The following is a 23,106-nucleotide window of genomic DNA, read 5'->3' on the forward strand; positions in this document are numbered from 1 at the left end:
CCCCCGGCTGGCCCTTCATAACAGAAGGCAGTCCTTGGATAATACTCTAATATAGGGTTGTTGGGAGCTAGACAAGGATTTCACTGGGGAAGGAGAATAAAGCATAGGTCATTCTTCCAATACACTGTCCAAGGGCAGACTCTGGAAACATGAAACTGGTGTTTTCCTGAATTCCCCTGAGCTCTCAGCATGGACAGACCATGCCCTGCAGAACTTGTGGGTCTCATGGAGTCTCGGCCTGAGCATCTCACCTTCCACTTCTCAGCATCTTGCATGCCTGGCCTGCAGGACATGAGGGCAGTCATGACACAGGGAAAATGCACCCACAGGTTCCTAGATACATGTCCATCTGGGGAGGTGGCTCCCATCTCCAGCCCCTGGATGGCTGGCGGAGTGGAGTGGGCGGAGTCCCGAAACTTCTCAGGACACGGACTGATGGCTCAGGTCATTTGCTTTCCCAAGCCTGTAGCTAGAAATCTCCTAGAATCACAAGAAAAACAGACAGATCTCAACTACCTGAAAACTGGTGGCCTTGTTTCTAGGTCCTTCCAACTTGATAACCAACCAATTCATTCCTATTTCAGGCAACCCAAACCTTCTATTATGGACATGCTAGGAAAATTCAGCCGTGGTCAGATCGCCTGGAATATGAGTGATTATGAGAACACCGACCAGAGGAATTCCAGGGGGGCCACCCTCGTTAAACAGGCCAAGGAAACACTGCCCACAGCCTCCAGACCGACAAAGCTGCCAATGCCACCGAAAAAGGAGGTATGAGCGTTTGCTTTTATGACTCATCCTAGAAGACAGCAGGCTCCTTCAATCTATGAGTTAGAGAATGCTTTTCAACAGTAATACAGCAACTAAGGTTTTCCAACTGCTTTTAACCTACCAGAACATTTTGTGACTGATATTGGATTTCCACAGTAACGTCTGCACTGTGGGTAGGTAGGTATTCTTCCCGCTTCATAGCTGAAGAATACAAGAGGTTGTGGGGTTCAGTCCTTACAACTGCTGATGGATCATACAGTTTAACCTGGAGACAGGACATCCCCTTGATTTCCAAAACCCGAGAAAGCACTCTGTGTAACAGAGGTAAATCTTTAAACCTTCTTAAAAGCCTTACAGACTGGCCAGCAGAGTGAGAATATACCAGGTTCAAATCTACTAGTTTCCCTCCATTACTATGTATGGAATCTTGAACAAGTTGCATCATTTCCCTATACAGGTTTTTAAAATGAGTAAAGTGGGGATATTAGGATCTGTCCCGAATATTTCTGTAGTTATTATGAGAATCACGTGAAGAAGGTGTAAGAGTATATATTCAAATCAACAACTATTTCCACAGCAAAGTGCACGTTGTAGTCATCCAAGGTTTCGAGTCTGATAACAAGTGCCCATGATAGAAAGGGTAATAGCGTCGCAGGGATCCATTCAGAGACTCGTGAGAGAGTCTCCGTGCTGCACTGAAGAATCTTGCCAAGTCCCGAGAATCTTGCGTACCCTCTGTCGCCAGAAATCTGATGCATGAGCCATTAATTACATCTATTGGGAGCACTCCGGGGGGGAGCTGCAGAGGCCTCCTCGTAGGCCCTGACCCCAGGGACTCTTTATATTGATCAAGGGAGCAGTTCAGCTGCTGACATTCTCATGTGGCCTGAATTTGGGACTGCGTCCGAATGAGATGTTTTACTACAGTGAGTGTAGAGGAGGCTTGGATTAGTTACTTTCCATTACTGAGCTAATTTTGTGCAGGAATAGAGAGATCATGGATTAAACGATCCAAACGCCTCCTTCAATTATTCACTAAATCCAATTGTGCAACCCTCCAAGGGTTTGCTTATTTTTATTAATCCTCACCCGAGGATATTTTTTCCACTGGTTTTTCTTTTCTATTTTTGGGTGTTTTATTTTTTTGTTCTTAGAGAGTGAAAGGGTTGGAAGGAGGGAGAGGGAAGGAGAGAGAAAGAAACATCAACGTGAGAGAGACATATAGATTAGTTGTCTCCCGCACGAGCCCTTACCGGGGCCAGAGATCAAACCTGCAACCCAGTTACATGCCTTTGACTGGGAATTGAACCCATGATCCTTTGGTGAGGGGGACGACAGTAACCACTTAGAACACCAGCCAGGGCTGGGGTGTTTTATAAGTAAAAAAAAATATTGTACATTAAAAAAAATCTGTGAAAAGATCTTATCTTGAAATGATTTCAAACTTGCAGAAGAGTTGCAAGAACAATAGAAAGTGAACTCCTGATACATTCTTCACCCAGAATAGTCTGTTCATTTGCTTTAATGCTTTCTTCCTATATATGTGTACACACACACACACACACACACGATTTGTTTTTTTCCAAACATTTGAGAGTAAGTTGCAGACATGACACTCCTTTAACCCCAAGTGTCTCAGGATGTATTTCCTAAGAACACGGATGTTCTCACATAACCATAGTGCAAACATAGGATTCTGGAAATTTAACATTGTTACAGTATTATTATCTAACCCAGTGATTTTCAACCTTTTAAAATATCTCATGGCACACATAAATAACTAAAATTCTGTGGCACAGCAAAAAAAATATAATTTTTTGCCAATATGACAAAAAATAGATATAAATTTGATTCGTTCACACTGGATGGCTATTGCTGTGTTGGTTGTTGTCATTTTTTTAATTTGACAATCTAAGGGGAAAGAGGTCAGTGCCCCTGAGTAGTCAGGTGTTGCATGTTTTAAAAATTCTTGCGGCACGCTGGGTGAAAAGTCGCTGATCTACAGTTCATAATCCAATTTTATGGACTGTCCCAATAATGTCTTTGTATTTTTCTCTGATCCAAGGTCCCACCTAGATCACGCATTACACTTGCTCCTCATGTTTCTTTGGTCTCCTTGAATTTGGAACAGTTCCTTAGTCTTGGACTTTATAACACTGACACATTGGAAGGGTATATAGACCAGTTCTGTAGAATACCTCTTCACTTGGATTTATCTCATGTTTTCTTGAGAGTAGATTCAGGTAGAAGCAACTGTTCTTATAAATTTAAAAGCAAATAATGAATACAATGGGTGTAAAGCCTTCAACATAACATCTCACACTAGCCACCAATCAGTGGCCACCATTACCATGCTTATCAGAGATGCCAGCACACTTTTCATTCTTATGCTAGAAGACCCAGAACCATACATTGAAAGAAGCCTCAAAAAAGGAACAATTGGTCAATGGTACTGAGTGACTTGAGGGGAAATCTTAAAAGCATAAAGCTATCCGTAATATCACATTTTCTCATCAAAGGGATGGTTGAAAGTGGGGATATTTTATATATTCAGGTTCTTGCGTTTGGATTTTTTCTTATAAACTTAAGTTTGGAATGTAATTAAAATATTTCTAAAATGCAATTTATATTTAACAGTATATCTCATTCTTGTATACACTTATCCAAAACGCCATTGCAAGTATTTTTGAAAGTTAATGGGGCAAATTTCTAAACTGTTTTTCTACGATATTTCTCCAAATTTCTCCTTTTTTATAATCACAAAGTGTCTCCTAAGTTCTGTCTTCTAGTCCATTTGTTATTTTTCCCCTCTTAAGTTTTGGTTAACATTGTTTTTCCTCCACATAAATAACAGCCACTTAAGTGTTAGCAACTTTATGTGCATGCAACAGACATTTTCAACAACAGCACCCATTTCTATTTCATTTCTTAGCTTGTAAATATTCTCATTCCCCCCTCCATTCCATGCATGGATACAATTCCAGTGACTGACACATTCTTCCTCATCCATGCACTCACATTGAGTGCGAAAGCAGCAATTCCCAAATTTCACGTGAATCACCTAGAGGTCACATTAGGGTGAAGATTGTGCTTTGGTGGGTCTGGGATGGGGTTGGGGACACTGCATGCCTCTCCACGTCCCAGGCCAGGCACCTTGAGTAGCCAGGGGCTAGCGGATCTGACACTGAATGGTGGCATGCTCAGCGAGGAACAGGAAGGACTTGATGGAGCCAGGGGTGAAGGAGAGGAAGACTAGGGAGAACAGGTAGGCAGGGCCAAGGTGACAATAACCTAGCAGATAACCTAGCACCGTGGAGGAAGAGTGTGTGGTTCAATATGGCTGGAGAATAGTGTGCAAAGAGGGGTATCTAGTGATGTGCTGGGGAAGAAGGACCAGTAATGTCATTTGAATACACGGTGTTAGGAACTTAGATTTTACTGGGCTGACTTTTAAATAGAAGTGACAGGGTTAAACTTTTAGAAAGATTATTTAGACATTGCCTGGAAGAATATTAATTAGAACTGTTTTACATAAAAGGGAGATGAGTTCAAAGGGCATTTTGGTAGCTCAACTAAGAAATAAGGAGGGACCAAAAGAAGGCAAAGAGAAAAGGTGATGTATTTGAGACACACAGGAAGTGTTAGATTCACCAGCTCTCGGTGCTGACCGGGTGTGGGGAAAGTCTCCCGTTACCAGGGGAAAGAAGGAAGTGGGACCCGACGGACATTGTGAAGAGTGAGGACGGCGTGGTGGAGCCAGGTGGCCGTAAGGAGAGACTAAATAGGGATCAAGGACTGAGCGCCAAGCCAACCTCTCAAGAAAAAGCTTAGTTGTCAAAGGAAGGAGAAAGTTACAATAAAAAGGGCGAGGAGAGGTACACAGGAGAAAAGGTTCATGTGGGTGAAACTTTTTTTTACACATTGAGTACAAAATGTCAGATTGAGAACTTGCAAATGGGTAAAAGGAATGGTAAGTAATCATTTGAGATCCCCAGGAAAGCAGGGGGAGGTGCACAGCTATAAGAAACTAACACACAATGGCAAGGGTATCTTTATGGGAAGGCAGCTTTTTCCTTCTGCTGTGAGTGAAGGGTCACCTCCCATCCTTGCCATCTCAGAGGGCTGTTTCTAGCTTACGCTTTTCTTATACACCAAGTCCTTTGCAGCACATATTCAGAGGACTTGATCGCAACCCTTAAGGCAGTGGTTCTCAACCTTCCTAATGTGCAACCCTTTAATACAGTTCCTCATGTTGTGGTGACCCCCAACCATAAAATTATTTTTGTTGCTACTTCATAACTGTAATTTTGCTACTGTTATGAATCGTAATGTAAATATCTGATATGCAGGATGTATTTTCATTGTTACAAATTGAGCATAATTAAAGCAGAGTGATTAATCACAAAAAACAATATGTAATTATATATGTGTTTTCTGATGGTCTTAGACGACCCCTGTGAAAGGGTTGTTTGACCCCCAAAAGGGTCGCGACCCACAGGTTGAGAACCGCTGCCTTAAGGGATAACTCTGAGGTTGGTATTGATTACTGTGTTAAAGATCTTTGCTCCTATAACTTGGTATGATGATATTCTGACCACCCAACTCCATTTTGGGATTATCATTGGACTGATATATCTGATATATCAATAAGTCAGGATGTATAGATTGATTTTAAAGAATTAAAGAATTGGCTCACATGATTGTGGAGAATGGTAAATTCCAAATCTGCAGGGTAGGCAAGCGGGCTGGAGACCGAGGCAAGAATGATATTGCAGTTCAAGTTCAAAGACAGTCAAGGTAGAATTCCCTTTGCGTTGGGGACCTCAGTCTTTTTTCTCTTAAGTCCTTCAACTGATTGGATGAGACCCACCTACATTAGGAAGGGCAATCTGCTTTACTCAAAGAATACTCCTTTAAATGTTAATCGCACCTAAAAATTCCTTTATAGTAACATCCACAATATCTGGGTACTATGGTTTCACCAAGCTGACACATAAAATTAACTGTCACAGTTCCCACTGCATCCAGGTGTGGGGATTAAATGAAGTAACACATACAAAGGATCTGACAGAACAAACAAGACACCAGGGAACCAAACAGTGATGTGGTGTGGATGTGTGTGTTTCAGTTCTTTATCAACAGCATGGATTTTAAAGATGCTTGAGGGAATACAGAAAACATTTTAAATTTGTATGTAATACAAAGAGGATTTTGAAATACCTAATGTTACTTCTCTCTATAGTCTTAAAACAACATAATTTGGTACAGTATTACGTTGCTACAAAGTAATAATTAACAGCATATTTTTTCCTGAGACCATGAGTAGCAATGATCTCATCCCTTTCATAGTAAATATTTTGTCTTTTACTTTCCTAAAATTCATAAATAATGCAACCTTCTTATACATATAATTTATAACAGATCAATACAATGCACTACACTTACTACTTAAAAAGTAATTTATATTAATATTAGAGGCCTGGTGCACAAAATTCTTGCACTGAGGGGGGGGAGGAGCAGAGGGATCCCTCAGCCCAGCCTGTGCCCTCTTGCAGTCCAGGACCTTTTGAGAGATGTCCACCTGCCGGTTTAGGCCCAATTCCTCCGGGGATCGGGTCTAAGCCAGCAATCAGACATCCCTCTCGCAGTCCCGGGTTCTCACAATCCACAACCCCTCACTCCTTACCACCCACCTGCAGCAGAGGCACGAGAGGCTCCCGCCACTGCCACTGCACTTGCCAGCCATGAGCCCAGCTTCTGGCTGAGCGGTGCTCCCCCTGTGGGAGCGCACTGACCATCAGGGGGCAGCTTCTGCATTGAGCATCTGCCCCTGGTGGTCATTGCGCATCGTAGCAACTGGTCGTTCTGGTAGTTCTGCTCTAACGGTTGCGAAGGCTTTTATTATATAGATATTTAAAATACATATAGACATTGGGGAACTAGATTAGAATAGAAAATATAATGAAGTGGGTGGATGCTTACATCTGTATATAGTCTCCATCAATGCAACAGCTATAAATGAAGACTGATACAAATACGTTGTATTGATGACTCAAATTCCAGGAGTACTGTAGTTTTTGGTTATGTTTTCCAAATTATGTCAATTCTTGTTAAAATTCGGAACCTTACACGGTCAAATCTTCTCAATTTATACATCAGTGACATTCCTGGAAAATTCAGCATACATGAAAATCATCTGAAAAATACACTGTGCTTTTATGTAAAGCAGAATTAAATTCTCCGCTTAGATCACTATAAACAGGTTGGGTTTTTTTACCCCCATGAATGCCCAGCAGGACATTTCAGTCACTCCAGAGATGGGACAATTCAATTATTCATTCCATGGGGTGTCCCACACATCACAAGACAGTTCTCCTTTCATCCTCAGCCCCCATCCCCCGTCACCCTTCATTATGCTGAGCAAAAATGGCCCTACACTTCCAACACCCCCGTTGAAAATCACTGACAATGAACTTGTTTCCACACATGAGTTCATGGAAATGAGACCTCTAGATTCTTAAGTCCTAAGATTCAATATAACAAACAAATGTTCAGATAAAGTCAAAAGGTTTATTGCACCAAATGCCACAAAAAAATGGATCAAAATAATACATGGACAAGTCTTAAGAAAAAAATTTCCATACAATGACACTGATAGCTATTTAACTGATCAAAAATATAAGGTCCTATCAATTTGTCTTCATGAAGCTTCAATGGTAACAAATCCCAGAATTTTCTCCTTGTTTAAACACCACTTAAATGTAAGCATATTGCAATCTTGCTTCCAAGATATATAGTTCACCAAATTTTGACATTTAAAAATTAACATTCAGAGGGGACTGCTTGATTTAGGCAAGTATTATAACAAAATGTCCCCTCCCACAAAGCACAGTACAAAACAAATGGTTCACATTTACCCAGAGAAGCTAAAGACTCAATTTAATGGTGAAAGTATGCATGAACAAAATAGTTCCAAAAGTACATAAGACCGGAAAAATCCAGACATTTAAAAGAATTTGGGGGGGTCACTTTATATTTTTTATTTTTATGTACAACCAACTCTCTAGTGAAGAACCTGAAAAGCTACAGACTAAATTTTTATAAAATCTCAGGACCTAATGATAAGAGCCCCAAACAACAGTTTAGTATCATTTAGCAAGCAGGAATTTCCCTCCCTCCAAAAAAGTTAATTTTGAAAAATATGGTAAGTTTAAAAAGTTGTGATGTGTAAACGGCAGTTCCATGGGATGTGAAAAGATTATAGTTACTTTCATTAAAAAACAGCACACTTCAGAAAAATGGGTCGAAGCCTGTACAAAAAGCTATTTAACACTGATAAAAATAAAATACTTTGGAGTTATGCACAAGTATGGAAGCTACATTTTAAATTTTCATTGTCATGTTTAAACATACACAATTATCTTTACATTCGTATCACGCATCAATCTATTAAAAATAAAACTGCGACATGCTAGAAAGAGGGCCATCACAGGAACACGTATGCACTCTGCTCTGTCATGCCTCACTAGCTTGCTTAAAGAAGCAAGATTCTACAAAAGCTACACTCAACAGGTAAGACTTAAAAGTTGAAGAAACCCTAAAGGTGGAATCCTGTCAACTGAGGTAGTTTTTTCAAAAAATTTTTTTAAAAATTTTGTTTTTGAGGTGGGCATGGGAGAGGGTGGAATCCCTTTTTTGCGTCTGCAGCTAGGACAGAATGAAGTCACTGGGTGGTGTACGGTGTGTGAGTGGGTGCATCGCAACACAAGCCCGAGATTCTTTTTCTTTTCTACTTTTGGGAAGAGGCTGAATTTCCGACAGACAAAACTAGAATGCTATCTACAGGAGGGTTCCAAAAGAGCAGCAGCATTCTCAGTCTGTTTTCCAGGCAATAGGTGTGAGGATTAGCTTCCAACCGGAGCCCTGAGCATCACTGAAACCATCCCCACGTGTGACCCACCTGTGGTTTTCCAACAGACGTTTCCAAGAGTTTTGGAAAAGTAGATTAAAAGGCAAATGAAATCTTCTCAGGTTTTGAGGGGGCTGGGCTCAATCTTTTATGTATGAAGTTTAGAATCAGCCTTTTAAATCTCAATGTCCCCCTATATGGGTCTAATTTTCAACATGCCACATAAGAATGGAATTGATTTTGTATTTAGTTATTTTCTATGAAACCCTGGAAGGCGGTGAATGAGGGAAAGTGCCCAAACGTGTAAACAAGGAACAGGGAACAAGAGATTAGGGAATGCTTTAAACTGGTGCAGATGGAAATGATGTCACACCAGCTATTACCATTCATTTACATGTAATGAAAAGCAAATGACGAGTGAGCTGAGCCACAGGTAAGGGTCATTCTCTCTGTGTAACATCACAACAAGCAATGATGTCATGGAACTAGAGAATTTAAAATACAAACTCAGACGTTAGGCAAAAGAAAACAGAAAAATCTACAAAGGATGGAAAATTTCAATTTTATGAAAGAAAGCCATAAAATAAAAACTAAAGATCTTAAGAGCTTTAATGCACCCATCTACATTTCACGTCATAAAAAAAAAAAAAAAAAAGAGCGGAAGGCAGCAAATCTGACTTATTCCTAAGAAGTAATACACCCATTTTTTCCCATTAGGTGCTCTTTCAAACAAATAATTCACTTGCATTTGTAAAAGAGACACACTTATGTAACTTGGTGTTTAAGATAGGATTTTATCAAATAGAAAATCTGAAGTCATTCTAACCCCTAGTCGGGAAGTTACTTCATTTTCTTATAAAAGAGTGAAAGGAAATTGGAGCCTGGTTATAATTAGCTAACAATGTTCTGTTTTACTAGATCAGCTCTTGTCATTTAATGATCAATTTTTTAAGTCGTTTTCTTTATCTTGGATGTCAGTATATTGTCTGACATAGTTCATGGTCAGGAAACTAAGAAAAATTTATTTTATAGTAACAGAAAATTACATGTTTCGTGGTTTTTATTTTTTTTAAGTCAACTATGCTAGCAAATAAACAATTCCTCATTTCGGTGGGTTTGATACTATGGGGGAGTTAATTTCTGGAACAGTGTTTTGAAAAGTATGTAGGAATTAGAAGGCACAGAGATGATAATGTAAAAATGTAGACCATGTATGAATTGTTTATAAATGTTCAAACTAATTGCTTTCATTAGTCATCCTGAACTGTTGCAGGTTTCATTTCCCACCAGGACAGCTGTGCCTTGTAGAGTATAAATAGTCATTTGTATTAGCTATTACAGGAAGAAAGTGGCTTTGGCTAGAAGAATTTAGCAACAGGAATACTCTTGAGCTTATAGAAATAACTTTGGTAAATGGCCTCTCTTAAAGAGGCTGCTGAAAGCTCTGAAGTATAAGGTTAAACACACGGTATCAGACTGTGTACTTTGCTGCTACAAACTCCATCCTGATGGGATTAAGATGCTACAGTGATTCTTGGGTTTATTGCACCAACAATCCACCTCTCACCTACCTGTGGCTGTATATGAGACAAGGAAAACTCCAAGAAGATGTGAAAAGAGTGGGTCCCTATAGCACTCTCTTCCCAACAGTCAATATTCTTCCCTGTTTTAGGTCAGACTGTCACTCCCACAGCCACCAGAGCTGACAAGGGCCCACGTGGCTTTCTTTATTTCACCTTTTGTAAAAAGCAAACTCCGACTTGGAATCTGAAGTCCTTTCCTGATATCTTCTTAGGATAGTGGAATATGCTTTCTCCAGTGTGGAGAGCTCATGCGTCAGCTCTGAAGCATTTTCCTGCTGGAATGGTCTGCACATTGTTTACCTCCTGCTCCAAAGTCCCTTGTCGTTTGGCCCGAACACACAAGGCGAGCAGTACCAACAGCTTAGTGTGTAGTGTAGTGCATATGCTTCCTCCTTCCAGAAAGGTCACTCTCTCTGTTGACTCCTGGGTAACAAAGACCTACAGTGTTCATGAGAAACACACATGCCATTATGTCAAGTAAACCAAAGTTCCAATAAAGCATCCACTTGAAAGCAACAAGATAAAACAAGACAAAGCGGTGGAATGACTGTTTCTGTTTGCTCTTCTTATGCTTTGGACGTCACGGAGAGCTTCTCTTCTCCTCCACATGAGAATGTGTGTGTTTCCTGCCAAGGAAGAATGGTCCTGAGCTTAAGCTTATAGGAGGATCTGAGCCACGTACGGGGAATGAGTACTGGCGACAGCAGTCAACAGAGGCAGGTCGTTCGATTCAATCCTGAATATTGAATAAAAGGAGAAGATTATTAATTTAAAGTAACATGATTCTGCAGTTAAGTATTATTGCTATGGACCAAGCTTGCTAGATCACTGCTTAAAACAAAAGAAAAAGTAAGAGGGATAGCAAGATGATAAACCTGTTCTTTTAATTATGACTTCCCAGTGGACAATGACCAGAGGACAAAGGCCAGGAGGTGTGCTGGGCACACGTGTGGACATAAAACTGTTCTTCCACAGCAGGGGCCACCGAGTCCAAGCCCATAACTTTCCTGTATTCCCCGTACAGCCTCATTGTTACACTTTAATGTTTCCTCCACTGTCTCCTCATTCATCACTAATGCACACAGACTCTGCTCCTAATTACAACTAGTCTTAGGAAAATGATGAAAGTGGCAATTTCTTCAAAAACCTTGGGCTTTGTTCAACAGGTTATACAAGTTAGATAACATTTAGCAACATTCTGAGAGAAAGCAACACTAACAGATGCTGAGTCAAGAGACATGGCAACAGATGGACCTGGCTTTGGCGGCCCCTCTTAAAGCAGAGGCGGATGTAGCATGGGCCAGGCTAAATGCTGACAAATGTCCTGAAAAAAAGGAGGACTGCTTCAGTCCGTGAAATATGTCCTAATCTTCCCATTGAATTCCACAAAAAAATTAAAAATGAAATTTCAATGACCTCATGGAGTTTTTCCTACGCCTTTTCCAGTAATGCTCCCTGCAGGCCTACTTCCAGGTCTGCCGCAGGGAGCGCTGTGGCCCTGACAGTGGGTAAGGGGCTAGAGAGGCTGGGGATGATTCCCACTAATCATCTAAATCAGAACTAAGAAACAGAACTAAGAGATCTAAATCAGAACTAAAAAAAACAAACAAACAAAAAAACACAAGCAAGAGATACTTTGTAAGTTAACTGCAAAAGCAAATGCCTCCAAAGGGGGAAATATTTTAAAAATGAGCTAAGAAAAATGTATAACATGAAGTTCTAAGAGCCAAACACAAAAACACAGTAAAGGCCTGAGTCTTGATACTTTGAATAGCAGGTTTAAAAGAAAATTTCAAGGTCGACAATACATATACAATATTTTCTTGCCCAAATTAGGGGAACCATCATGGTAGGTAAGGAGGACAAGTCCCCACTTCTTCTTTAGAGAAGTCACGGCAGAGACCCTCAGGAAGATGCTGTGCAACATGAGTAACATAAGCAAGTCTCCTCTCCTGGTGGGCTTATCATCCCAGGGAGGAACAGGCAGGCAGGCCCCTGCCTCCCAACATGGCTGCATCGCACAGCTTGTGACTTGGACATCTTACTGAAATGACTATAGATGGGCAAACAGAGTGGAGTGTAATTTTTCACGTTCACACATAAAATAACCCAGGGAGAAGATTAACATAAAGTACCACCAGCTTAAAGTTCTGTGCTTATTTCCACTATCAGAAACAAGGAACATGCTGTTAATTGGAGAGCAGCAGAGGCACATGCCTGATGGTCCCCAAACCCTTCAATGGGCACGTGGGCCTGCAGGTGTAAGGTGGCACAGGCTGAATGGGTCTGTGGGTACAGTGCTAGGGACAACCCCATCATAGGGAGAAGAAAGGGTGACACTTCACCAAACTCACCCCAATACGACACCTAATTCTTTCACATGGACTCGTGTGTGTCCACGAAGATATTCAGACAGCATCTTACTTTTCAGGTACATCTCCTGTAGTCGATCTTCAAGATGCATGATGCACTGTGAAGCCAATAACATTCACAATGAGGGCTAGAATGGAAACCTCTGCCAGCATTCAAAGAGCTAGGGTTCTCCTGATTCATTCTTAGGTCTATAACTATACTCTAATCTCTTTCAAATACCCTTAAAAAGTTACAAGCCATCTCAAACCCTATCACCAGCAGGTTTTATAAAACGAAGTTTATTTCTTCCGATGACTAATAAGATTTTCATATATTATCTTCTAGTCTTTTCTAAAAAGCATTTGTTGAAATCATTCTATAAGTGCTTCTAAAAAACTTTATAATAATCCTTTCCCTGTGTTAGTAAAAATTCTTTATCAATGTAATTTTATGGCTAAATATTTTTTTAAGAATGTGCATTTACCATTATTTACTTAACCACATAGCAATTTGCATTTTTGTTCTAAACATTGTAAAGGACATCTCTGTTGTTGTAGTATTTACCTACATATCAGATTATTTGGGCACAATACATTCTCAGAAGTATATTTTGAAGTGTTTTTTTTTTTTGGTTCCGTAGTCTATTTTAACTAGGTCTTTAAAAACAATAAAGAAAGGGCAATTATTTTCAGGACATCACTACCCTTGGAATTGTGTCCAACTCCATTTTTTAGAGAATAGCAACCATCTGTGTCTTTCACCAGAGGCAAATGCTTTTGCATTTGGCAGGAAGAGCTCTCCAAGCATCTTCAGTAAGACACCTGATGGCTTTGGCAAGGGTAATTCTATCACACATAATTTTCTTCTAGACCATTACGCCTGCTGTTTTCAAGGTAAAAAAGATTAACAGATGCATTTGAGAATGTTGATCTTGACCATCTGGCCCGATCAGTGACATGGAAAAAAGTATCCATTAGAGATGTAATCTTTTCAGTTTTCCATTGGCTTAAAATCTTAAATGCCTTGTGTTGGGTGGATGAAACACAACTGGTAAGTGACTAAGAGTAATAATCAAAGCAAGGAGGACTTCACCAATCCTCATGAACATGGTCCCCCAAATAAACGGAGTTTAGTGGTGAAAGGATCTCCCTCCTGTTAAGTTTTAGTTGCTTATGGAGTAAATATAAAAATTTTAATAAGAATATTATAAAATATTAAAAAATATTCACATTACATGAATCCTTTGTGTTTTAGAAGAGTTAATCTGCAGTGTATTCATAGTCTCCATGAAAATTATATACTGCGATGTCAAAATAAAGAGAACATTGGTCCATATGGAATGTATACTATTTTTGAAATCAAAATATTTAGAATTTTTTTTAAAAGGCTTAATTATTAAATAGAATTTTTTTCCGTTTTTCCTTCTCCTTTCTGGTATCTTAATCCTGAGATGGGTTTTTTTAATTTTTAATTTCTGAAAATTTAAATAGCTACTTTCCCTTTTATACTGATGGCTCTAATAGGCATTTAATCATATGTTTCATTGAAATGATTTTTAAGGTGAATTTTAAACTGCAAATGAAATTTCTTCTGATCTTGGTTTTGTCAGGCTAAGTAAGCCATGCATATTAGTAAGTGGTTAAACATATTTTGGTCCAAATGAAGAAAAAAGTCAGCTACAGTAATTTATTGGTTGGAAAATGAAGATGTCAAAAGTAACAAGAGCTATGTATTAGAGAATAAAATATAAAAGTTGGTAAATACTTAAAAACAGTAAGAAACTATAAAATCTAACATATTTTCCTTCCCTTACAGAAAAAGAGATTTCAGCCTCGAAATCAGCCTGATGCAACTTGCTACTAGAAAGAAAAACCGACACTAAGTATAGAACAAAAGTTAGATGATAGGAACCTGGGAGTTCCTCACACGATTACCCCAGGGACAGGTGATCTGCAAGAGCAAACTTCAGTTTAAAGCCCAAATAAAGATTTTAGTGAAAAGGCGGTGTTGGTCTTTACAACCATTAACCCTGTTCTATGAAAGTGGTTATTAACAATCACGTGGACAGTAGCTGCCTCCTGAGTGCTTAGAGCATCTAACACCATCCCAAGTGCTTTACGTGAATCATCTAATTTTCTTTTCTAACCATATGAGTTAGGTTCTATCATATCCCCAGCTTCACAGATAAGGGAATTGAGGAGTCACACAGGAAGCAGCTGAGCCTGTGTTTGACGTCAGGCTATTGGACTCTCAAGCCCATGCAGTGGCCACTGCTTTATACTGGCTATTTAACCTCTGTTTGACCGCTGAAAAAGCAGTTAGTACCTCAGCCCTAATTTTCAGAGGATTCTCTTAACATGCTTGTTACAAATGAGAAAGCTGAGGTTCAGAGACACTTGTCCACCATCACACAACTGATTGATGGCAAAGCCTAGACTTGAACCCAGTCACTGTTATGCCACACTGTCTACTTAGACAGTGGGTTATACTGAAATAACAGAGGGTTATTCCAAAGCACCTTCTTCAAGGCCATAAAAATCCTGACTATTTCTGAGGCATGTGGTACCACTGTAGATTCAGCCATAAGAACCCAGGAAAATTACCCTCCATTAGCAATTAGCGTAGGTAATTAATATTCAGCTTCCAACTTTGTTGTTAAATATCTCTGTATCTTTTGTGGAGGCCAGAGGGAGATAACAAATGTTCTGGTTTGGGGTTATTCTTTAGAGAGCAAAAGCCTGCAGGGGGAGGAAGGAGCAAAGAAGGTGAGCGTAACTTATATCTAAGCCCATGTCCCCAAGTTTTTCCTAGTGATGCCCTCAAGCCTCACTCCCACGTTTCTCCCTTCCCCTCTAAATATATTTTCTCTCAATCTCTCTCTACATACACACACACCTTGAAGAGAATTTGCCTTGTATATTAATTCCAATAACTCAGGAAGAGCTGTCGATCATTTTCTAGGAGTTGATGGCTCATTTGTTGTTTGAATTTAATATAACGTCATGAAAGTGATTTTAAAATCCCATTTGAAAAGGAATAACTGATACCATCTTCTATGGGTATGGCACTTCGGAATTTCAAGTGTTTACATGAGCTATATTCTATTTTATCTTCTAACGACTTGTGAGGGTGGTCCCTGAAAACAAACTACAATTCCTTCAGGAATCAGTGTGCTTGATATGAATCTAATAAAAGGAAAAACAATTCATTCTCCAAAGGAGGATTTTAAATTTCCCTTTATGCTTGTCCCTCCCCCCACATCTAACTTACTTTACTATATACAGTGGAACCTCGGTTCTCTAACTTAATTCATTCCGGACGGCTGTTCAAGAAGTGATTTGTTCAAAAACGAGTAATTTTTCCCCCCCATTAGAAATATTATAGATCGAATGAATTCGTTCCAGATGCCAAAATCATTGCCTATTTTAACCTTTCTTATATATAGTACATGTCTAATGTACTATTTTACCTATAAACAAGCACTTCTTTTCTTAAAGTAATCAAACCACCTACTAGCCTTAAATGAATCTTTCAGGACTCATTCCAGCGGTGTCTTTTAGGAGGTCAACATGCAGCATCTTCACTTTTTCACATATCAATGAAATGCAGTCACCAACTAATTGCTTTTCCTTTATCCGATCAACAAGTTTTTCTACCTCTTTAATTGCCTGTGATCATTGTTTCTTTCACACCCTAAGCCAGTGATGGCGAACCTTTTGAGCTCGGCGTGTCAGCATTTTGAAAAACCCTAACTTAACTCTGGTGCCGTGTCACATATAGAAATTTTTTGATATTTGCAACCATAGTAAAACAAAGACTTATATTTTTGGTATTTATTTTATATATTTAAATGCCATTTAACAAAGAAAAATCAACCAAAAAATGAGTTCACGTGTCACCTCTGACATGCGTGTCATAGGTTCGGCATCACTGCCCTAAGCACTCCTGATGGCCTCTTTATTTATTTTTTAAAAAAATACATTTTTAATTGTTGATAGGGCCTCTGTATCTTCTGAAATTGTGCTAATCATCCACTTTGCCAGCAACAAAGGCAAAACAACAATAACAACAACAACAACAAACCCACAAAAATATTCACTGCACAATTTCTGAGATTTAGAGGTAAATTGACTAGCATTCCCTCCTTTATTTGTGGCCTAAGAGATGCTTTTTGTTAAGCTGAAAGGGCTGTCAGGTCCAGAACTAAACTTTTGTTCAAAGACTGAGACATTTTTTTCCACGAACAACCTCGTCAAAAACCGAAATGTTCAAGATGGGAGATGTTCGAGAACCGAGGTTTAACTGTACCTACTGAAAAAGATTTGTCACTCTACGTTATTTGTTTCATGGAAGGGCTATTGTTTCTAAAATCTATCATTTGCTGGTTTTATGTTGAATGTTCTATATTTACTTAGACTATCATGTAATTGTACCCAAAAGGATACATATGAATTTATTATTTTAAAAAGTATCATTAAAAGTGTTTTTAAACTTATCATCAATAGTAGATTAAAACCATTATTGCAAAGGAAAAAAAAAGTGTCTTTAAACTATATTTCTTTGGTGATGCGAGAACAAATACTTACAAAATCAGCAGGGAGGTGAAGCCTGTAAAGCTGTAAAATGGATTGAAGTAAACTGGACACCTGACTAGAGACCAGGACATCCTGGCCTAGTTTCGTGCTGTCCATCACTTTCCTCTGACTGGTGGCCACCTGCACACTCCACTTGTCCGTGTCTGCGATAATACAGACGGCTTCGGCTATGGGCTCATCAAGCACTGGATGCTGGAAGAGAAGCATAGCGGGTCAGGTTTCGCAACACTCCAAATGACCGCGGAATGTCCAGGGTTTCTGTCCAGGATTAGACTCAGTTCAGAAGCTGATGGTAAGAGCTACAGAAATTTAGAGATTTACAGGGACTAAAATAAGAGTGTCATCATTAAATCACCATTTAAAAATTAATTTTATAAAAGCTGCATTTAATCGTTTCTTTCTTATACCCAGGAGATACACTATAAATATTATTAAATGTTCATACATAAGAAAAAGATACGTGCCCTCCCTACATTCAGGATATTAAAATTCATTTCTTTTTGAAAGGCTGCACTCTCCTCTTGAGATGGAAAATAAGATATTAGAATAAGGTGTAGGATTCTATTGCCATATCTCCAATAAGAAGGTGTGGCAGAGTAAATTAATATTCCCTTATAGTTTTAATCACTAAGCAATGCTTACTTAGTAAGCGCATAAATCAACTCCAACAACCAACTGAAAGCAGACTGGGGTGTGAATTTATTTATCTGGAGAGTCCAAAAGGAAAAAAATATGGCTTCTGAAGAACATACTTAAAATACAAAATCCTCAATAACTGAGATTTAGGGATAGAGCAGGTTAACTTAGTAAACTGTGCCACAGGGCAAATGGTAAACACTGAATTAGTCAAGGAAGAGGGCCTTACCAAAAAATCAATTTCTCAAAATTGATGAAAGTATAAAACTGCTTCAACACCAACACCTTTTATATTCATATTTAGTATCCCACATGTGTGCAAATCAACATTATAGCAGGACTGTCCTTCTGGCCCAAATTAAGAGAGAGAGAGAGTATACGGGACAGACACAGACACACCTTCTGGGCAATGGACATGAGCACATGTTTCTAACATTTACCAAAGGAAAACTGGTACTGCCTCCTTCTGTCACTCAATCCCTTCTACTATCCGGTGGTGGGCATCTGTTGCTTTCGGCTACTTTAGCATATCTTCTTCCCAGTAAGTGCAACCTTATTTCCTTTCGGAGAATGACTTTCTTAGATAAGACCTTGAGGCCCCACCCTTCCTCCAGCAGGGTGTGCTAGCATGGCCAATTAGATGCTCCTTCCCCATGATTTCCCTGTGGTCAGGAGGACAAGAATGGTTGGCACCACCACTTTCCTAGTCCTTGGTTCCTGGACTTTCATAGTTGCCTTGTTTTCTGTCTATTCTAAGATTAGTTCTTTGGCCTTCTTATCAATTCTATGAATCTTTAATATCCTTCCAATACAGTTCATTTTGCCTACGTTAATGAGAGTTGGTTTCTGCTACTCACAACAAAGAACCCATACAGATACACAGCCCTGCCTCAGATCATGATTACCTGAGATTTTTAAGATCTAACACTAGTAGTGAAAAGACTACAAACAGGAGCCCAAGGCGTATGCTGTCACACTGCAATTTTAGCAGGTGATTTGGCTCCCTCGTTGTGGGCTTTTTCATTGGAAGGGAAGTCTATCCAGCTTTGTGTTCTTTCTCACAGATGGGAGAAGTGACTGGTGGGTTGGATGGAAACTTTGTGGGGCCAACACCCTTTCCTATACTATGTTCATGAGGGAAACTTTCAGGGATTAGAATATTTTCTTATTGAAATAGCAGCAAATCAGGCAAAATTTAATGGTCCAACATTTATTTACTAGTAAGTGTATGTTCAAATAATCTCAAACATGAGAAATGAAGAATTTGACAAAGCAGATTCCTGAATTAATGAATCCCAGTTTCCTAAGAATGGTTCTCATTTTCTAGACTTGTTAATCAAACAGTGGAAAAGTTTTCTCACACATGACCCTGCATTCCCACTCTTACCTAAGGGTTTTGTGGCCCCTCACCCCTACTCTTCTGACACATACATATACACATTCTCCAAAACAGAGAGCCTCAGTGACTTCCCTTTACAAATTCCTGGAACTTCTTGCTCAATCAATGTGTCATTAATTCACAGCAAGATGACAATGACTTGTCATTGATGTACCTGGTCTTTATGAACAAAGAAAATGGAAATAAAGAAATTAAACATGGACACAGATAATAGGGTGGTGAAGGCCTGGGGCAGGGGGCAGGGGTGGTCTAGAAGAGGTTAATGGGGAAAAACAGGGTACATATGTAATACTTTCAATAATAAAGATTTAAAAAAAGAAATGAAAAACATTTATATTTTGAGCTCAATCCTCTTTAATGTTTTGCATTTATCATAAATTCACTGTGTGCTGAGTATAGCACAGAACAGATCTATAATATGAACCTTTCCTTCAAGGGACTTATATTCTGAGAGTATATATAATCATTACTGACCATATGCCTATATATACATACACACACACACACATATCTATATCTATAGATATAGATATATATATAATGAGTTTAGCTTTTTTATGGGTTAATTATCTGCAGTAGATATTTGGGTCCAGTTCCTAATTCAAATCATTTCCCTAAGTGATTCCCCACCACGGTAGTAGGGAAGGAAAGTGTGTGTCAATCCAAGGAAAGTACACAGACTGTAACTTACATGGTACCACCACCACCACCAACACAAAGAGCTTTGTTTTAAGCCATAAACTGCCAGAATAGGAGCAATGAGGCTCCCTGGGAGGTGATGGATGGGAGATTCTCCAAGGATGAGTTACTTCAGATGGTTGCGGATTCACACATGATAACGAAAGGGGACAGAGAACTGGCTCAATTATTAAAAGGAGGAACTAAATGGGCTAGAGAATGTAAAAAACAATCAAACGTGAAAAATGAGCCTGAGTCGTTTTTAAATCACTGGAGCAAAGCGGCAGCATCTGAGGTGGAAAACTGGGGAACGAAGAAAGATGAATGGGTCCACGGGCTGGGATAAATGACAGAAATTTGGGAGCCCATTCCTTAAAACCGGGAGCTGAATCTTTGTTCCCTGTAATCTTAGCCCCTGGCATAAAATCTGGTATTTGAAAAATGTTACTAAAGTAATATGAAACAAGTTAAGCACAAGCAAATGGCAGAATTGATGAGCATGCTCCATTCCCTAACACAAGGTACTGCTGATTTTATGTATGCAGGCTCAAGGGACAGAAAAGAACTAAATGTTTTTAGAAAATTACTTAAAAAATATTCAAAGAATTGCACCTTCCTAGGCCACTAAATAACTAACACACAATCCCCTGAATATTTCCACAGGGCAACCCAATTGCCTCCATCTAACTATATCATCCAGTAGCTACTCACTTATTTACTGAAAAAAGAACACTTTTTAAAGGCAGATGGAAATGGGAGGGAAATATAGTCGAGGAAAAAATAAATGAATGCTGGAGAAAGAGAAAAATATCATCAGCAACAACTTTAGTTACATTTAAGGGGCACCAGGGAGACCAGTTGCCCATAGGTAATATGGTCTAAACTTCTACTGGGCACAGAGTTAAAGCTTAAGTTCCAGTGATTCTGGAAATTTCTGAGATATATCTTTCCAAAGGAAACACAACCTCATTAAAGAGCTTATTAGTTAATCCTGAGATTTTAGAAGAGTGATTTTCAACCTTTTTAATCTCATGATGCACATAAACTAATTACTAAAATTCTGCAGCACACCAAAAATATACTTTTTTGTCGAGCTGATAAAAAATAGATATGATTTTGATTTATTCACACTGGATGTTGTGTTAGCTGATATCATTTTTTAATTTGACAATCTAAGGGAAAAGAGGTTGTGCCCTTGACTAGTAAGATATTGCATGTTTTAAAAATTCTTGCGGCACACTGGTTGGAAATCACAGTTTTAGAATGTAAAGAACTCTAAGACCCAGAAGACCCTGGTTGGATTTATCACAGAAACGCGCACCTGCACACACCCTATGCCCCAGTGTTGACTAAAGTTCCTGTTAGGAAAGGCTCTACTTTTAAGGCTTATAGAGAACCACAAATAAAGGAAATACTGAATTACATGTAGTATATTTATAATATTTTTTCTTATTAGCCTTATCTTAATTTTAGAAGCAATTAATAATGAAACCTGTTAGGGATTTTTTTTATCCTCACCCTAGGATATGTTTATTGATTATTTTAGAGAGATAGGCAGGAAGGGAGAGGGAGAGGGAAAGGGAGGTAGAGGGAGGGAGGAACATTGATATGAGAGAGAAACATCAATCAGTTGCCTCCCATACGTGCCCCGACTGGAAGCTGCAACACAGATATGTGCCCTGACCGGGAATCAAACCCACAACCTTTTGGTATATGGGATGACACTCCAACCAACTGAACCACCCGGCCAGGGCTAGGACAATTTTTTAAGTTCACAATTTTATCACATTCACGTGCACATCAGGGTACAAACACACATATTTCTCAACCATAACATACAAGGAGCAGTACTTTAAAGAAATGCTACAAAACGTAAGATGGAATGATTCCAACATCTGTGAAATGCCTGACTCAACCATCTGCTATTCTTAGAGTTTTGAGCTTAGGCGAGGGGACTAGAAAAAAAGAAATAGCAGGTGAGGCTTGGCTGCATCCCAACACTGACACATGAACCAAAGGAGTCTGGCTTCCTATGGCTCTTCTGTAAAAGGAGAAACAATATAAATATCAGCTTGGCAAGTAAGATTACTTAGTAAGAATCCTCTTCCTAATATTAAACACCCCCCACCCCCCTACCCCCCTGGCCAAAGTTCTCTTCCCAAACATTTCTGTCTCAGATTAAACAGAACCTCTGACATTTGAGTTTTCAATGAAAATCTGAAGAAAATATTAACATTAAAAACAGTCATTTCCACTTAAAATGCTTGTTTGGTTGAAAGCTTAACCAACCTTATAGACACATATATTAATTTTCCCTTTTTCTCTCAAGCCTGAAGAGAATCAATTTTAAAGTTCATTTCTTGCCCACAGAGTTTGTTAAATTCTCTTATCAGAATGAGTCTGCAGTATGTTTCTACTTCCTCCACAATGTGAGACTTCCAAGTGTCCACAGCCCACTAACCCAGGTAGCACCCCAGAGCTACCAACCCTCAACAGCCCCTAATGCTTCTTGCCACCTCTTCCAGACAAACCACTGCCAGCGTTCTCCATGCCTCCTCCAGAAACGTAATCAGGCAACTCAGAAACTTCTGATGGAAACTGGAGGACGAATGAACACTGGAGATCAATAAAGAGCTGCAGGTGGCCCGGCAGCATGGCTCAGTGGTTGAGCGATGACCTATGAACCAGGAGGTCACGGTTTGATTCTCAGTCAGGGCACATGCCGGGGTTGCGGGCTTGAAACATCAAAAATAAAAGAACTGCAGGTGGTCGTTAGGGTGGATGGCCAGTCTCCACCAGAGGAACCAAGTAGCGACAATATGCCATTATTTCTGCCTTGCTCTACTTGATGAGAGTTAGAAACAATTATTTAGCTCTACCTAGTCAATATCTAATTTATCCAAACTACTTTCCTGTTCAGATTTCTCAAGATAAATGAACAAATGAAATGCTGTTATAGATCTTAAAAGGTTTCTCAAGTACTTTTTGCTTATTATATCTTGTGGAATCAACAGAACAAGTCTGGCTAATTCGCAGGCGGTAAGGCTTTGTGGGTCTGTGTCCTGGGACTGTTGGTGCCTAGGACACTCCGGCGCCCAGGTTCTGGATTAGATCTCTGAGGGCACAAAGCACGCTGTTATGGCTGCCACGCACATGCCTTCCGCCTGCCTCAAACTTCCAGGA

The 23,106-nt window shown here is 39.4% G+C and overlaps 2 protein-coding genes across 5 annotated transcripts in view; one reads left to right on the top strand and one right to left on the bottom strand.

The window, feature by feature from the left end:
• The window catches only part of LOC102765544 (chromosome unknown open reading frame, human C4orf45), a 67,580-nt gene extending 66,803 nt beyond the window's left edge, over window positions 1-777 (top strand). Inside the window, exon 4 of the mRNA XM_006752665.1 lies at window positions 585-777. Within this exon, the coding sequence (XP_006752728.1) occupies window positions 585-777 (193 nt within the window). The remainder of the gene's footprint in view (window positions 1-584) is intronic.
• Window positions 778-7,321: 6,544 nt separating this feature from the next.
• FNIP2 (folliculin interacting protein 2) overlaps window positions 7,322-23,106 on the bottom strand; it is an 88,499-nt gene continuing 72,714 nt past the window's right edge. For 2 of the 4 annotated variants that reach the window (XM_006752659.2, XM_006752657.2), the window contains 3 exons: window positions 17,202-17,402; window positions 12,618-12,733; window positions 7,322-10,999 (listed from right to left, as the gene is read on the bottom strand). In XM_006752659.2, coding sequence (XP_006752722.1) covers window positions 10,921-10,999; window positions 12,618-12,733; window positions 17,202-17,402 — 396 coding nt within the window. In that variant the 3' untranslated portion in view covers window positions 7,322-10,920. Of the gene's footprint in view, window positions 11,000-12,617; window positions 12,734-15,157; window positions 15,354-16,724; window positions 16,924-17,201; window positions 17,403-23,106 lie in introns of those variants that run through there. The other 2 variants (XM_006752660.2, XM_015564173.1) reach the window with 2 other exon arrangements.

Source organism: Myotis davidii, unplaced genomic scaffold, assembly GCF_000327345.1.
Source record: "Myotis davidii unplaced genomic scaffold, ASM32734v1 scaffold50, whole genome shotgun sequence".
Classification (NCBI taxonomy): domain Eukaryota; kingdom Metazoa; phylum Chordata; class Mammalia; order Chiroptera; family Vespertilionidae; genus Myotis; species Myotis davidii.